Consider the following 14,922-nt stretch of genomic DNA (forward strand, 5'->3'; position numbering starts at 1 on the left):
AGCCCGGCCCCCTGGGCGGTGCGTCCCCTTTCCCCTGCTGCAGCGGGAGGGGGTGTGTGGAGGGGGCGGGCCTGCGGGCGGCCTCGCCCCCTCCGCCCCCGCCCCGCCCCCGCCCCTGCCCGCGGCCGGGTGGGGAGCGCGTGTCTGGGTCACATGAGCTGCCCGCCCGCCAGCCCGGGCCGGCCCCCTGCCGCCCCCGCCGTCCCCACCGCCGCCTGCCGCCCGCTGGCCGCCCACCCGCCCGGCTCCTCCGGCTGCCTCCGCTGCGCTGTGCTGCGCTGCCTGCGCCCAGGGCTCGGGAGGGGGCCGCGGAGGAGCCGCCCCCCGCGCCCGGCCCCCGCCCGCCCCGGCCCGGCCCGCGCCATGGGGCTCTGGCTGCCGCCGCCCCCGGCGCCGCCCGGCTAGGGCGATGCGGGAGCCCCAGGCCCGTGGCCCCTGTGGGCACCATGGGCCCCCTGCTCCGCCGCCTGCTGCTCGCGGCGCTCCTGCAGCTGGCCCCCGCCCAGGTACGTGCGTCCCGACATCCCGCCCGCCCGCCCGCCGTGCCCTTCTCAAGGTTGGCGGAAGTGGGGAGGCGCGAAGCGGCCTCGGCTGAGGGTACTCGCGGATCAGACGTCGCAGGAGTCGGCCTGGGCATCCCCTGGGAGGTGTTCCTCCCCACGGGCCTGCCGGCCCATCCCCGGGGCCACTCCCCTGCCCCACCCCATTCCCTGGGCGCCGCCGGGGGCGGAGCTGTCTGGGTGTCTGTGCGACCTGGTTCGGTGCCCAGTGTGCCCCCTTCTGACCTGCGGCCTCCAGAACAAGCCTGGTCCCCAGGCTTGGAGATTGGCCTCCGCGGGCAGAGCACGCCTGGCGGGTCATGGTCATGGCCAGGGCGGGTCCCAGGCGGCCAGGAGAGGACAGGTAAAGCTAGAGTGGACTCAGGAATGGAGCAATCTGGGAAAACGTCCGCGAGGAGTTGAAGCCTCCTGACTGCCAGGGCAGAGCCCTGGGGACAGCGTAGCCCTAACTGGAGTGCACCTCGGGCCCAGGTCTCTTGTCTCCCGCAGGCGCCCGGCTCCCAGCCTGATGCCGCTGGCCACCAGAAGAAAGGTAATAGTAGCCACTTGGCACCAGCCGGCACTAAGAGGTGCGCTGTGTGTTCATCGTCTTGGTTAATCACAGCTGTTCTGTAAGGTGCACACCCTTATCCTGCCCATTTCACAGAAGTGGAAACTGAGGAAGTGGGGTTCCTGGGTTCTGGGTGAACAGGTTGGGAGGGCAGAAGCGGGGCTAGTGGAGGGTGGCTGTGACACCGGAACTAGGGAGCAGCTGCAGGAAACCCCGTGGGGACGTAACCCTCATGCATCTGTCCCCAGTGGTGTCATGGATAGATGTGTATGCTCGTGCCACCTGCCAGCCACGGGAGGTGGTGGTGCCCCTAACTTTGGAGCTCATGGGCACTGTGGCCAAGCAACTGGTACCCAGCTGTGTGACTGTGCAGCGCTGTGGCGGCTGCTGCCCTGACGATGGCCTGGAATGCGTGCCCACTGGGCAGCACCAAGTCCGAATGCAGGTAGAGTGTGCCTGGCTGGGGTGGGTGCTGGTGCTCGGGGCTGACGGGATGGCAGCCAGAGCCCTGGCAGGCGGGCAAGCTGTTCCCCCTCCTGCCCATGGAGTGTCCTCTCCTTCTCTTCCTCTCTCTCTCTGTTCTCCTGAACACAGATCCTCATGATCCGGTATCCGAGCAGTCAGCTGGGGGAAATGTCCCTGGAAGAACACAGCCAGTGTGAATGCAGGTGCCAGCCAGGCCCACTTCTGAGCTGGCAGAGACCAGGCTGGGGGTGTGGGATGGGCGTGGTGGTACACCGCCATGGGGACCAGGTTTCTGAGTGGAGCCGGGCATGCCTGGGGTCTGGGCAAGAGAGTAGGATGCTTGGCTTTCCTGATCCTCCTCCTCCTTGTTTCTGTCGGTCTCTCTTTCAGACCAAAAAAAAGAGAGAGTGCTGTGAAGCCGGACAGGTGAGTTTCTTGGGTTCCTGTTGCGGTGGGGTTGGAACCCAGGCCCAGTGCCCAGGAGACCTCGTGTGGGTGGGGCAAGGGCTGTGGTCCCCTCCCCTCTTTTTCCTCCCACTTGTGTCCCCCGCTCCCCTTGCCCTCTGCTCCCCAGTGTGTGTGCTCTGACCCACCCCCCGCGCCCTCCAGGGAAGACTCTTCCTTCCCGCCCCAGACATGTTGCTTCTCCTCCTAGGCCTGACACTCCCCACCACCATCCCCAGCCCCGCTCTGTTCCGGGCTGGGACCCTGCCCCCGGAGCACACTCCCAAGCTGACATCACCCATCCCACTCCAGCCCCAGGCCCCTCTGCCCACGCTGTACCCAGCACCACCAGCGCCCTGACCCCAGGACCTGCCGCTGCCGCTGCCGACGCCGCAGCTTCTTCCGTTGCCAAGGGCGGGGCTTAGAGCTCAACCCAGACACCTGCAGGTGAGGAGTTGTGGGGGGGCCGTGGATGGGGAAGCCATCAAGGCCCAGTCCTGGAGCAGGTCCAGGCGCGCCTGCCAGAGGGATAAGAGCCAGGGAAGGGGAAGCTGTCGAATGCGTTGAACAAATATTTACCGAGTGTCTGCTGGCGCTGGGATCGGCATAAACAAGGCTCACATTCCAGGGCAGGAGCCCGGCACAAGGACACTGATGCCAGCAGAGGCTGTCAAGGCCTCTGGTAAGGCGCACCTGGCGTCGTCTTTTGGGAGGTCAGAGATGTCCTGGAGGAGGTGGCATCTGCCTGGAGTAGACGTGAGACAGCTTTCCAGTTTGCAACGCTCCGGGCCTTCCCAGAAGCCACTGTGGTAGACATTTGTCCCACTTTATGGGCTCTGAGAGGCCAGGGGACATAGCGTAACCCTTGTTCACCCTCGTCCGAGGGCTTCTCACAGCCCATCCCTTCCACAGCGAGGCCACGCGTGGCATCACGTGGGCTGGGCCAGTTGGGGTGTCGTTGGAATGTTAGGAAAGAATGAGGTTCGCAGACGGTAACCGGGGGCGGGTCCAGAGGAGCAGATGCTGAGCCGGGGCAGCATGAACAGCATCCCGTTCCTTTCCTCCTCAGGTGCCGGAAGCTGCGAAAGTGACACATTGCTTTTCAGACTCGGTGGGGCCACTTGCCTCACAGGCCACACTCGGAGGGGGACTGAAGGGCCTGGGCCTCTCAGAGGGCTTTCTGGCCATCTCTTGTCTCTGCAAGGCTGCCGTCCAACACGGTGGGCAGAGTTGGATGAGACTTGGAGGCAGCAAGAGGGGTCGCGTACCGACTTGGGAGAGAACGGGGTCCTATGTCAGTGTTGAACCGCCCTGCGTCAGTGCGCAGCTTACAGCTGGCCCCTCCCTGCCCTTACTAAGAAGACCCTGATGCTTTGCGAATAATGGGAGTTGGGCTTTGGTATGAGAACTGTGACAACGCCCCCCCCCCCCCCGACCCTGATAAAAGAGATGGACAGCGCTCTCCCTGCCTGTGTCACTGTTTGTCACTGTCCAGGCTGGCTGGTTCAAGCATGAATGTCTGTGTTACACTGCCTCCTAGAGCTTCTTACTCTGTTCACGGTGCAGATGGAGTAAATGAGGCCCAAGGTCCCACACCAAGTCACAATCAAAGCCCAGTCATGTATTCTCCATAGTCATGTTGTTATTGCCAGACTCTAGGGAGTCCCCGCCCCCCTGCTCTGGAGGGAGACGGCCTATCATGGCCAGTGAGTTTGAGGTGGGAAGCAGATCTGCTGAATGACCTTGGGTGTCACTGCCCCTCTGTCTGAGCCTCAGCTTTCCACCTGTGCACATGGAGGACACAGATGATCACCACTGTGTTCCGGGCCCTTGGGCTCCAGGAAGGTTTGAGCATGTTGTGACATAACAGAGGAGAACACCCATATTCCCTGCTGGGCAGCACTGTGTCTCCTGCTTTTTGCCCCCCTGTAGCTTAACTCTCAAGCTGTGCACCTGCCTTGTCCCCACCTCACTCCCACCTCCCTGAATGGGAAGCACCCAAGGTCCATGGCTGGTGGGCTTGGTTTGAGAGACAGCCCCCCCCGGCCCTAATCCCCCCGTTTTCTCCACCTTCACCTCCCTTTCACCTTGGGTGCCCCTGCTTGGGACTCTCCTGACCTTTATCTGCCCCAGCCTTCTGCCTACAGACTCCTGTGCTGCCTGGCACTGAGTGGGGTGGTCCAAAGGCCAACTCTGGGTACATGGCTTTGCCCTGCTGAGGCAGGACATTCAGGGGCAGAGGTCAATCCAAAGCACCCACCCTCGTGGTGCTAGACTTGAGGGTGTGATAGTAATCTTGTTGGGCCCAAGGCAAAGTGGGGGTAAAGCAGAAGAGACAATTCGTGAATGATTAATATTTTCATGTCATGATAGCCAGTGAAAATGCCATAGCCCAGTTAGGATGAGAGAAGAGGGTTAGAGACCGAGGGCCACCATCTGAGCCCACTTGGCCTCACTGGACACGCACGATGCTTCGCACGCACCGCCTTGCTTAGTCCTCAGTTCTGCGGTCAGCTCTGTGACTATCTTCCGTTTTCACTGGATGCCATAGGCGGATTGACCTGGGGATGTGACCTCAGATCAGCTGTCTCCCTAACACTCGGTAGGTTTAGCTGCCTGCTCAAGGCAGATTCGTTGTTTAATGGAGGTGTTTGCTGGGTACTGGGACGCCTGAAAATAATAGCCCATCGTTGCAGGCTGACTCAGTGGTCAGTGGGCGACATGCAGAGGCAAGCCTGGCCGCGGGGGAGAGAAAAGGGAGAGCACTGGCTGTGGGCCGGCGCCTGGCATGGCCGCAGTCCTCCCGGGGCCCTGCAGGGTGGGGTACCCAGCCCGCGGCACAGGGACGACAAACCCGGCTAGGCCAGGAGCTTTGCTCAAGGTCAGAGTCAGCCAGTGACAGGCAGGCCCCGAGTTCAAACTCGTCTCACTCGCAGGCCGTCTTTCCACAGCAACTAACTGGGAGCGGTGGGTCCTGAGGATCCACCAGAGACGCCGTGGGCAAGGCTGGGGGCGACGCAAAATGGCGCCTCAAGACACTTTTCAGGAACCGCGCCCCCTGACCTTAATTTCACCTCAACCGGAAGTGCCTGTGGTCCTTTCGGAAGTCACTTTCACCTAACCTTACCGACTACCGCTCTACAGGAAGTGACGAGGGTCACGTGGTTCTAGGGGGCGGGGCTAGGGGAATTCCCTCCCCCGCGGGCGGGTGGCGGCGGGATTCGCGCGGCCCAATGAGGGCGGGCGGCGTGGCCCGGGCTGGTAGCTGCAATGACGCGCCTGCGCAGAGGCGGCGGCAAGACGAGTTGACTCCGGGGGCGCGGCGAGGAGGTGAGCGGGGGCCACAGCCCGGGCTGAGGGAGCCGGGGTGTACACGGGCAGGCTGGGTCAGGCCGGGGTCCCGAGTGTCAAGGAGGGTAGGGAACGAGGAACCTGGAGGCTGGTGCGGGAGCTGACCGGGGATGCCGCAGGGGGAGGGCCCTCACGCCGCACGGGGCGGGGCCCCGGGAGTCGGGGCGGAACGTGGAACAGAAACGGGTGGGGCCTCTGAGCTGGTGTCTGCGGAAGGCGGGACGCTGGGGCTGGGGGCGGGGCTAGGACTTGTGGGGGGCGGGGCCTGGGCCTTGGAGGAGGAGCTGGAACAGGCGGAAGGCGGAGCCTCGGGTTTGGAGACGAAGGGGGACGAGGCCCAGGCGCTGGGGGCGGGGCTTCAGCCGGTGAGTGGCGTGAGTACAGTTCAGGAAAAGGGATCTAGTTCTGTCGAGGGTGGGGCTCCAGGGCTGGGGGCGGAGCTACGCCCTCTAAAGGGTGGGGCCAAGGAGCCGAGCGCAGGGGTAGGCCCAGGTAATGGCCCGGGGCGTCCACGCGGGGGCGGTCTCCGTGGTGGCCGGGCCTGGGAGCGTGGTAGGCCGAGAACTCCCCCAGGAGAGGTGGTGTGGGTTGAGCGGGCTCGACGGTCACCCGACACGGGGCCAGTCTGGGTGCCCCGCAGACCCCCGAGGGCTCAGAGCTGGGGAGGCGCCCCGGGCGGAGGCACAGGGCCGGCCTGGGGGGTCTCCCCAGAGGACCGGGGCTCCCCGGAGCCACCCAGTGGCGATGTGTGGGTGCCTCGAGGCCGATCCCCTGCAGCGGCGGCAGAGGTGTGGGTGTGCTGGGCAGGGGGCAACTGGGTTTGGCGTGAGTGGTGTCGCCCGGTCAGGGCAACTGCTGTGCAGCCAGATAGGGTCTGGACTTTGCGGAAAGGGACGGGTGGGAATTGAAGAACGGAGTTGGGGGCCAGGAGGGAAGGAAGGGCTGAGGGTGAACAAAGGGGCGGGGCCCTGGCTGCTGTGGCCTCCCCTTACCCCCTCCCCCCGCTGCTGGGGTCCTCGGGCAAGCCCCCTTCTCACTGGACTGGTAAGTGTGACCTTGGAGCCCGGGGGAGAGGGTGGTGACCTGGGACGAGGGGATCCCCAGGGGCAGGCAAGGTACGGTGGTGTGGAATCCTACTACCTGCAGGTATTCCATACCCTTCCTGCCCTCCCGGTCGATTGGTCGGTTGGGGTCTGTTCTCGCAGAGACATGAGACTCAGCTGGGTCCTGACAGTACTGTCCATCTGCCTGAGTGCCCTGGCCACGGCTGCGGGGGCCGAGGGCAAACGGAAACTGCAGATCGGGGTCAAGAAGCGGGTAGACCACTGTCCCATCAAATCGCGCAAGGGGGATGTCCTGCACATGCACTACACGGTGGGTGAGGAGGCCGAGCTTTTGGGTGTGGGTGGGGATTCTAGGGACCAAAAAGGACTTGGGAGCCAGGTTCCTCTGCTAAGGTGGGTGGCCTTGGGCAAGTCCCTTCTCCCCTCTGCCAGTTTCCATGGTTCTATCGTGCTCTTCACTGTCTACTCCCCAGGTTGGCACCAACAAAGAATTACAATGTACTGTGAGCTGCCTAAGGCTCTGTCCCCTTCTAGGACTATGGCCACCGATTCTGTGGGGGGACAGCTTGACAAAGGGAGCAGCTGGGGGTGGGGTGCTGTCAGAGTGGAACCTCCTCCTCATTGGCCTTCCCATGGTCCCACAGGGGAAGCTGGAAGATGGGACGGAGTTTGACAGCAGCCTGCCCCAGAACCAGCCCTTTGTCTTCTCCCTGGGCACCGGCCAGGTCATCAAGGGCTGGGACCAGGGGCTGCTGGGGTGAGTCAGGGGCCATGGCTGTGGTCCAGGTGAACTGTGGGAGGCAAGCCCCAGGAATGGGGGGAAGGGAGGACCGGGAGCCCAAGTGCTGCCACATGCTGAATATGTTGTCCTGCAGGATGTGTGAGGGGGAAAAGCGGAAGCTGGTGATCCCATCAGAGCTGGGTAAGAGGTCCTTCCTGAGTGGGTATAGGGTTCCGGGTATGTTTGGGAAGGATGAAGGCTGGTTCAGCCTCTGTATTGGTCTCCCCCACCCACTCATTACAGTTCATGCCTCTTCCAAGTTTAGCTGTGTCCAGCAATGCCAGGGCAAAACCCTTGAGGCACTCAGCTCTGATGTCCACCTTGTGCCCTTTATCTGGCCTTTGCAGCCCCCTCTCACCCATTACACCCCCATTCCTGGCTGTTACCGAGATGGGCAGAAGCCTGGGTTCAGCCTGGGTGTCTGCAGAACCTCTGTCTGACCACAGCTCACTTTGTGTTTTGTGTGCGCATCTCTGACAGGGTATGGAGAGCGGGGAGCTCCCCCAAAGATCCCAGGTAAGATACCTTCTGGCCTCCTGTCTCTTGCACCTATCCCATCTCCTGTGGCCCTGGGACTCATTCTCCCTCACTTCTCTGCTGCAGGTGGTGCAACCCTAGTGTTCGAGGTGGAGCTGCTCAAAATCGAGCGACGTTCAGAACTGTAGCCACGCTGGGGAGGGCCGGTGGAGAGGCCCCCGTCAGGGACCAGACTGTTTAAGAAAAAAAAATCTTAAAGCTCATGAAATGAGCCTGTGTTTGTTTGTGGGCCCCGAGGGACTTAGAAACCACAGTCCCAGCCTCCCCTCTTCCTCGGCATCCTGTACCCGTCTCCTTTTGTGGCCTCAGAACGTTGGGATCTAGGCTCAATAGCCTGGGGGTCAAGATAGCCAGGCCTCGGGTGGCATGGTGGCCCTTGCCCAGAGTGAAAAAGTGTTCTTGCTGCCAACAGCAACAGTGCCCTCTCCCGTCCCCGCCCCCCGCCCCCCGCTCCCCAGCCACTTTTAGCTGCAGGTCTGGGAGCCAACACGGCTATCACCATGACTACGTGGCCTTCAGGAAGACCTACAGTCACTTGGGGAGAAGCTGAGCTGGTAACCGTTACAGAGCAGTGTGTCCCCCTAAAAGAGACCAACCAAGCCTGTTAGCTGCACCAAAGGCATATCCTAGCTTTATTAAAGGGCCCGCGTCGCAGAGTCAATATAAAAACACAAAAAGTCCCATCAGTTTAATAATAATAAAAAAACCCCAAAATGGAAAACAAGGGGCAGGGGAGAGGCCCCTAAGTGAGGGGCACAGGGAGCCCTGCTCACGGCACCAGGCCTGGCCGCAGGGCCCCGTGGTATTGCTGTTGCTACGAGGTCAGGGGGCAGCGATTGTCCTGTGGGAGCCACCGTTCACCTGGGTTGAGGACCCTTACTTCTTCTGGGGTGTGCTCAGCTTCTGCATGCCCCGGATCTTGTCCAGCAGGCCAGAGATGAAGGCCTGGACAAGAGGGAGGACATTAGGAAGACAAGATCCCAAGATGACAGGAGCCCAGGCTCATCCCCCACCCTCTGGGGCAACCACTTACCTCAGTGGGTTTGTAACAGTCAACCAGCAGCTCCTAGTGGGACATAAGGGAGAAGTATAACGGAGTTTACCCATGCCCACTTCCAAGGGGCTGGGGCCACCCCGAACGTCAGGATGCCATCGCTAGGCAAGTAGCATGGGCCCCATTTGCTGGAGGCAGAAGCTGAGGCTCAGTGCCACAGAGCTGGCTGCAGCAGACACAAGGCCTGGCTCCAGAATCCTGCTTACCCAATTGGCACTGCCTCCCTGCAGCCCTCTACTCCAGCTCCCCCCAACCTGACCCTGCCACCCCTCTCTCACCTTGACCCTGGCAGCCCGGGTATCATCACTCTCCATGTCCAGGAGTTCGTCCACATCAATCTCCAGCTCGGGGATCTCCTCTTCCTGGGGTAGGGGGAGGAGGGAGAGACAAAGGCCTGAGTTGGGAGAGAGGGAATGAGAGGGGCTTGCTGGCTGAGGCCGCTGCCCTACTCTGGGAAGAGCCAGCCCTCTGTGCCCAGCAGACAGCAGCAGCTGCTCTGAGGAAGAAAACAGACCAGGCCCTTGCCAAGGAAAACTGCCCGATGGGGGGGGGGGGGTTACTTCCTGTCTCTGCCAGTTGGGCACCCTAGGTGCCAGACAGCTAGGGCTGGGGACCCTGGGCTGGGAATACTGCAGATGTGTCTCCCTAACTTCTGGGCCCCCCATTTCAACCAGAGCAGGTGGGGCCAGCTGTCTCAGCTTATCACAGCCCTTTCCCCTCCCCCAAACACCTGTCACAGCTTCCCAGGAGTGAGGAGGAAGTGAAGGGTGAGGGTCAGTGAGAAGGACCCGGGCCCGGTGAGGGGGAAACAAAGAGCACATGCTTTGCTGTGGGAGGGGTGCCTGCCACCTCTCCTCCCGGGGAAGCACCTAGGTCTGGAGCCAGCAGCATTCCAGGGCTGGGCTAGGACAGGACAGGCGGCGGGCAAGCCCACTCCGCCACCCTGCCCCCAGGGGTCTGAGTCACCATGTGAGCAAGGAAGGAGTCATGGGGTGGAGAACCAGAACCCAGGGAGCCGGCTGGCCTGCCCCGACGCCCAGATGGAGCTGCAGGCTAGCCCACTGGGATACCCCCGAGGCTTCATGGTCCCCTCACCAACCAGGCTAAGGTCCGGGAACCAGGCTAGGCTCGCAGGCACTAAGTAGACCTCCTCCCACGGCCAGTGCAGGCTAACCCCATGCCTCCTGCCCGAGGCCCAGGCTACCCCAAACTTGACCAAGGTAGTGGCATGAGAGAGGCAGCGGAGAAGATCGGAGTGACTTAAGTCAGACAAAAAGGAGCATACATTGGGGGCGGGGAACAGACAGGCGGGGAGCGCGCGCGCGGAAGCGATGTGCCCATTGACTTCGGGTGACAGGCAGGCTCAAGGTGGGGTTCCCAGGCAGCCCGACTTGGGACCGACTTTAGGGTGCTGGCGTGGGGTGGGGGACACACCTGGCAGTCGTAGAGGCGAGTGAGCTGTTCCAAGATCCATTCCTCCAGGTTGAGGCGCTTCCGTAACTCCTTGCGGTCGTACTTGACCGTGACCTTCCCTTGGCGCCTCACTGGGCCATCGTCGTCCGCGCTACCCGGGCCCTCGCCTGCAGCACCAGGCGGGCTCTGAAAGTAGACGCGGGGCCCAGGACCGCCACCTCCCGGCCCGGGGGCCGGGGCGGCCAACGCCGCGCCCCCCGCGGGGCCGCTGTCCGCCATGGCGGCCGCCGGGGCCACGTGCGCGCGTCCGGCCCCTCCCTGCGCCGCCGCCTCCCGGACGCCCGCCGGCTGACTGCGGGCCGTCGGCTCGGGTTAGCTGGTGGGCTCGACTCCGCACGACTCCGCGATGAGGGCGGCGGCGGGGGCGCCCGGGGGCAGCTGCTGCATGCGGAGCCCCCGGGCCTCGCTTGGCCGCGCCCCGCCCCCTCCCCGCCGATCCGCCCGCCCTTTGTCCCCCGCGGCCGCCGCCCGAGCCGCCGCCGCCGAAGTCTCTTTCTCTGTCTCGCTGGCTTCCCCCGCCCCCCGACCACACCCCCTTAAAGAGCCAGTCCTGCTGCAGTCCCGCACCCCTACCCCGCCCCCGGGCAGGGGCTGGAGGAGGGTCTACTCGTGCGGTTCGGGCCCGGCTGTCCTCTACCCCCGCTAACTGCCCGCTCCAAGCTCGTGTCCTAAGCGCCGGGCACCGGGATTTGTGCCCCCACCGGGACCCTAGAATTCTGTCCTCGCTGAAGCAGAAACAGGGGCCGTCTGGAAAGGGAGGGGAGTGGGCACTGTGTGCCGGCGGATGTCCGGCGAGGAGATGCGGGAGCCCCGGCGCCTGGGTCCTCCGGCGCTTGGCCAGCGGGGGGCGAGCAGGCTTCTCCGCGCGGGCCGGCACGTGGGCCGGGCTCCCAAGGGGGGCGGAGTGGAGAGGGCGGGCGGGAGCGGCCCAGGCCCCGGACGCCCTACGCGGCGGGGTCCTGCGCCCCTCATGGTGGAGGCCCGGTATGGGGGTGAGCAGAACGGACCTGGCGGTCGGACGGGCCAGACCCCAGACAGCCACCGCCCACCGGCCAAGATGGCGGCGGCGAACGGAATTAGGGGAAGTGTAGTTCGCGGGGTCCGGCCTCGCCTGGCAGTCCCTCCCCTGCAGCGGAGCCGGGGCTGGGAAGCACAGAACTTGTTTGGGGTGCCCTCGTGGGACTGACCTTCACAGGGCGCGGCCCTGCGCACCCCGCAACGTGTATACAAACGAGGGAACGCAGGCACAAAGAGCTGGGAAGTGGGGGAGCCGCTACTCATGACAATAAAAATAACAACTGGCCCACAATAAGCGTGCCAGGAGTCGGCTCCACACCGCCGGTCCCAGCGTGCGGGCACCTCACGCGCTGCCCCGCAGGTCCTGGCCCTCGGATCTCACAGGGCCTTTTCCCGCCCCGCCTCTCTTAAGCAGAATGCTCATCTCATTCCCACCCGCCACCCGCACCCCTCCACCACACACACATCATCCCGTCTGATTTTCTGTATCTTTAAAGAGTCTCTCTCATTCACTTGTTCATTGTCCGTCTCCCACTTCCAAACTGTGAGCTCAGCTCCACGGGGCCGAAGCCTGCCGGACTCGCGCACTGCGGAGGCTGGTGGTTGAGTGGGCGTGCTCAGCTACAAACCCACGTGTACCGAGCAAATTACCTGATCCTGCTGAGCTCTCGGCATCTATGTCAGACCCATAGGAGGTGGTCCATAACTATTGGTTGAACAAATGACTGAATGAATGAATGGCTTCCTGTGTGCCTACAGTTCCTGGGGTTGTGGCGCAGATTAAATAGGAAAATGCATAGAAGGTTCAATGACTGCACCACAGAAGTTCATTAAGTCCCACACATAGAGGTGCAGATCAGCTTGTGATCCCAGGCCCCTGGCACAAAGCCTCTACTCATCCCCCGACCTCCCCTTAGACACCACCCGATAGGGTTGTGCAGCTCCTCTGGGATGCTCCCACCGAGGGCAGGCTCACTCTCCAGGTGGAGCAGAGTGTCAAGGCCTGAGAGCAGTGTTTGTGTCCACCCCTCACAGACACCTCTCTGGAGGCCTGAGAAGCCCTCTGCAGCAGGAGGGCTTGAGAGAGGTTGAGACGGTAGCCAAACTCAAACCCGGGACTTTAGGCTTCCCCCGTGGCTGGAGAGACGAGAAGGCAGAAGGTGGGAGTGGGGGAAGATGCAGAGGGGTTGGAGGTGTGCTTCCCTGGGCGGGGCCTGGCCCACTGGGTGGTGGGCAGGCTCACCAAGCTTAGCCTGGGGGCAGGCAGAGTGAGCGGATGCCTCCTCCCTCCCTCAGCCTTCCTCTGGCCTTAGTCTCCCTTCAGCCAGCCTGGGGGACAGGGGAAGGGTTGACCCTTGTCCTTATAGATTAGGGAGGACCCACCTTTTCCACCAGGAACCCCATTTCTGGCCTGGCTTCCTGGCCTCCTGCTCTGAGCCTGGACTGTTAGGAGGAGCAATTTACCCAAGTCCAAATTCCCCAGCACACCCCATCTTACCGCAACAGAGCCAGTCTACTCTTTCTGAACGGGAACACTGATTAGGGCCTTGAGTCCTCGTGGTTTAGGAGGGGGATATACCACAGTTCGCTGTGGGGGTGGGGCCTGGAGGCCATGAAGACCTGGGTACCTGCCCTAGCTCTGCCCTCCAGGTGCTGTGACCCAGAGGCTGACCTTCCTGTCCCTCCTCCCTTCAGGGCTGGTGTGAAGGCTCCTGTCACGTCCAAATTTCATGGGGATAATCGATAACCCCTGTGGGTTCTCTGGGCAGAACAGGGAGGATCCAGGATCCTCTTCCTATCTTTCCCTCTCTCCACCTCCTATGCCACCCCCAGGGCACTCCCAGATTCCTGGGGCCAACTCCCTGTCCATCAGTCCTCCCCATGGCCACCCACACTGAGAAGAGTTGGTGCAGACGGCCCTGCTGGCCTGCAGCCTTCTCAGAGGCTGGGCTGCCTCGCACAGAACCTGGGTTCCCATCCTGGCTCTGCCCAGTAGGGTTCGAAGACATGGGCAGGCCACTTAGCGCCCCTGAGTCTCTCCAGGGGGCTGTTTCTACTGACCTCCGGGGGTCGGGGGCTGAGAGCTCAGTGCTCCGTGCCCACATCCCAGCCCTCGACTCCCTGCCTGACTCCCCCTGGGACAGAGTGCCCCCATGGCTGCTCCTCATCCTTCCAGCCTCCCCAGCCCCACCCTTCCTGGGGTCCTGGCTCCCCTCCGCCAGAGTGCTCCATCAGCTCGGGCTGCTTTCAGCGCCTCCTTGGAGCAGAGGCCCCGGGAGGGTCCCGTGGGCCGTGAACGCTCCCTTAATCGAGGGTAGAGGCGGAAAGGCGGCCTTCCTTCCGCCATTACCGCTTGCCGAGAAGCCCCATTATCATTGCCAAGGCTGGGAAAAGTGTCCGAGGAGAGAGGAGCCCTTTAATGGGGGCAGCCCTGGCCTCGGGAGACAGGGGTGGGAGGAGAGGCTCAGGCCCAGGAAAAGCCTCCCATCCTGTTTGGAAGGAGCTGCTGCCCGGTGCTTCCCGGGGGTGCACCTGTCCAAGGCCGAGGGCCCCCCGCGCAGACCCCGAAGCTCAGGCCCTGGCGCTGGCGGGCAGGCACCCTGCCCCAGAGTTGATCCATGCCCTTTCCTCCTTTCTCTCTGATGGCCCCACAGCCTGGTCGCCATCCTTTAGATGCCCTGCTTCCTGTAGTCAGGGGTCATAGGTTACTTAATTCTCCAACAACCTCCAGCTTCTGGACAAGGTGACTGAGGCACCGAGAGACTAGGTCCTGTGGGAGCCGAGGCCACCTCCACGCTGCATGCGGCTGTGCCCAGCAGACCTGGTCCCAGGCCTCTGAGGGGCACAGCTCCGCGGCTTGGCTGAGATGAGGATGACAAGTCCAGCTCCCCTTTCTCTTCCTCCTCAGGGACCAGGCGTGGAGGGATCACAAGCTGGCCTTCAGGACACAGGCTGAAAACCTCCCACAGAGCTGTGTGACCTTGGGCAAGTCCCTTCCCCTCTCTGGGCCTCAAGTGGAGCATAACCACACCTCACAGGGCCCTGGCCAAAGACAAGGAGCTCCCTTAGGTTAGGGCTGGTGTCCTGCGTGGTTGGGATTTTTGCGGAGAGCCAGTTCCCGGCAGGACCCCCCTTGGCGGCCGGAGAGCCTGGGGCAAAGAGGCCTGCAGGGCACCCTCCTCCTCGCCTGACCCCTCCTCCCCCAGAACCAGCCTCGTCTTTTCTGGGTTTCTAGGTGACTTGGCTGGCCCCTCTGGATGAGTTCTACTTTAAACTTGCGGCTGCCACTGCCTCTGTATTGGGGGGGCTCCCACAGGGGCCCCCAGGCAGGAGCCCCCCCAGCCAAGCCCTGCGGGAGGGGCTGGAGCCCCATCCATCCCAGCGCCCAGGCGCCTTCCCCTCCCATCCCCGGAACAAAGATTTCAGGGCACCTGCTGTGAGGAGGCTGGCGTTGCAGGGCCGGCTCCCCGCCCCCCGCCCCCCCATCCACCTGGAGGCTTCAGACCCCTCTGGGCAATGAGCAGCTGTCCGCTCACGGCGCTTAGCAAGGCGCCCCCGGGCCCAGCTCCGTGGCGGTCTGCAGCACAAGGAGGGGCTGTCCTGGGCCCTGAAAGGCCAGGACGCGT

At 63.2% G+C, this 14,922-nt stretch overlaps 4 protein-coding genes across 10 annotated transcripts; 3 read left to right on the forward strand and 1 right to left on the reverse strand.

The window, feature by feature from the left end:
* Window positions 1-177: 177 nt before the first annotated feature.
* VEGFB (vascular endothelial growth factor B) lies at window positions 178-5,167 on the forward strand. Of its 4 annotated transcripts, none has more exons than XM_079787058.1 (7): window positions 178-506; window positions 1,050-1,092; window positions 1,359-1,555; window positions 1,705-1,778; window positions 1,966-2,001; window positions 2,332-2,466; window positions 3,089-5,166. In XM_079787058.1, the coding sequence occupies exons 1-7, from the start codon at window positions 447-449 to the stop codon at window positions 3,108-3,110; spliced, it is 567 nt and encodes a 188-aa protein (XP_079643184.1). In that variant the 5' UTR covers window positions 178-446; the 3' UTR covers window positions 3,111-5,166. The 4 variants fall into 4 exon arrangements, with proteins under 4 accessions (XP_079643184.1, XP_079643181.1, XP_079643182.1 ...); XM_079787055.1 differs by having other exon boundaries at window positions 185-506; window positions 1,032-1,092; window positions 2,231-2,466; window positions 3,089-5,164; XM_079787056.1 differs by having other exon boundaries at window positions 189-506; window positions 2,231-2,466; window positions 3,089-5,163.
* A 50-nt stretch (window positions 5,168-5,217) lies between these two features.
* On the forward strand, window positions 5,218-8,287 carry FKBP2 (FKBP prolyl isomerase 2). Of its 4 annotated transcripts, none has more exons than XM_079787197.1 (6): window positions 5,218-5,349; window positions 6,576-6,744; window positions 7,079-7,191; window positions 7,310-7,356; window positions 7,696-7,731; window positions 7,819-8,287. In XM_079787197.1, exons 2-6 carry the CDS (start codon window positions 6,580-6,582, stop codon window positions 7,878-7,880), a joined length of 423 nt encoding a protein of 140 aa, XP_079643323.1. In that variant the 5' UTR covers window positions 5,218-5,349; window positions 6,576-6,579; the 3' UTR covers window positions 7,881-8,287. The 4 variants fall into 4 exon arrangements, with proteins under 4 accessions (XP_079643323.1, XP_079643325.1, XP_079643326.1 ...); XM_079787199.1 differs by lacking the exon at window positions 5,218-5,349 and adding an exon at window positions 5,832-5,862; XM_079787200.1 differs by lacking the exon at window positions 5,218-5,349 and adding an exon at window positions 5,899-5,922.
* On the forward strand, window positions 5,357-6,278 carry LOC307108895 (uncharacterized protein; the record flags this gene model as incomplete). The annotated part of the gene is made up of 1 exon (XM_079787195.1): window positions 5,357-6,278. Exon 1 carries the CDS (start codon window positions 5,481-5,483, stop codon window positions 6,276-6,278), a length of 798 nt encoding a protein of 265 aa, XP_079643321.1. The 5' UTR covers window positions 5,357-5,480.
* Window positions 8,288-8,425: 138 nt separating the features above from the next.
* Window positions 8,426-10,738, reverse strand: PPP1R14B (protein phosphatase 1 regulatory inhibitor subunit 14B). The gene is made up of 4 exons (XM_079787196.1): window positions 10,241-10,738; window positions 9,085-9,168; window positions 8,786-8,818; window positions 8,426-8,697 (listed from the first exon to the last, which is right to left on the reverse strand). The coding sequence occupies exons 1-4, from the start codon at window positions 10,496-10,498 to the stop codon at window positions 8,629-8,631; spliced, it is 444 nt and encodes a 147-aa protein (XP_079643322.1). The 5' UTR covers window positions 10,499-10,738; the 3' UTR covers window positions 8,426-8,628.
* Window positions 10,739-14,922: the final 4,184 nt, after the last annotated feature.

Source organism: Cnephaeus nilssonii (genome assembly GCF_951640355.1).
Source record: "Cnephaeus nilssonii genome assembly, chromosome: 13".
NCBI classification, from domain to species: Eukaryota; Metazoa; Chordata; class Mammalia; order Chiroptera; family Vespertilionidae; genus Cnephaeus; species Cnephaeus nilssonii.

What these genes read in the sequence shown, in the direction of transcription:
- PPP1R14B (XM_079787196.1), bottom strand. Translation starts at nt 10,498, where the DNA reads ATGGCGGACAGCGGCCCCGCGGGGGGCGCGGCGTTGGCCGCCCCGGCC. An exon ending in CCCGGGCTGCCAGGGTCAAG is followed by an intron (nt 8,819 to 9,084) that starts GTGAGAGAGGGG and finishes ATGTCCCACTAG; the next exon opens with GAGCTGCTGGTTGACTGTTA. An exon ending in ACTGTTACAAACCCACTGAG is followed by an intron (nt 8,698 to 8,785) that starts GTAAGTGGTTGC and finishes CCTCTTGTCCAG; the next exon opens with GCCTTCATCTCTGGCCTGCT.
- FKBP2 (XM_079787197.1), top strand. Translation starts at nt 6,580, where the DNA reads ATGAGACTCAGCTGGGTCCTGACAGTACTGTCCATCTGCCTGAGTGCC. An exon ending in TGGGACCAGGGGCTGCTGGG is followed by an intron (nt 7,192 to 7,309) that starts GTGAGTCAGGGG and finishes GTTGTCCTGCAG; the next exon opens with GATGTGTGAGGGGGAAAAGC. An exon ending in AGCTCCCCCAAAGATCCCAG is followed by an intron (nt 7,732 to 7,818) that starts GTAAGATACCTT and finishes TCTCTGCTGCAG; the next exon opens with GTGGTGCAACCCTAGTGTTC.
- VEGFB (XM_079787055.1), top strand. Translation starts at nt 447, where the DNA reads ATGGGCCCCCTGCTCCGCCGCCTGCTGCTCGCGGCGCTCCTGCAGCTG. An exon ending in TGCAGCTGGCCCCCGCCCAG is followed by an intron (nt 507 to 1,031) that starts GTACGTGCGTCC and finishes CCTCGGGCCCAG; the next exon opens with GTCTCTTGTCTCCCGCAGGC. An exon ending in AGCACCAAGTCCGAATGCAG is followed by an intron (nt 1,556 to 1,704) that starts GTAGAGTGTGCC and finishes TCCTGAACACAG; the next exon opens with ATCCTCATGATCCGGTATCC.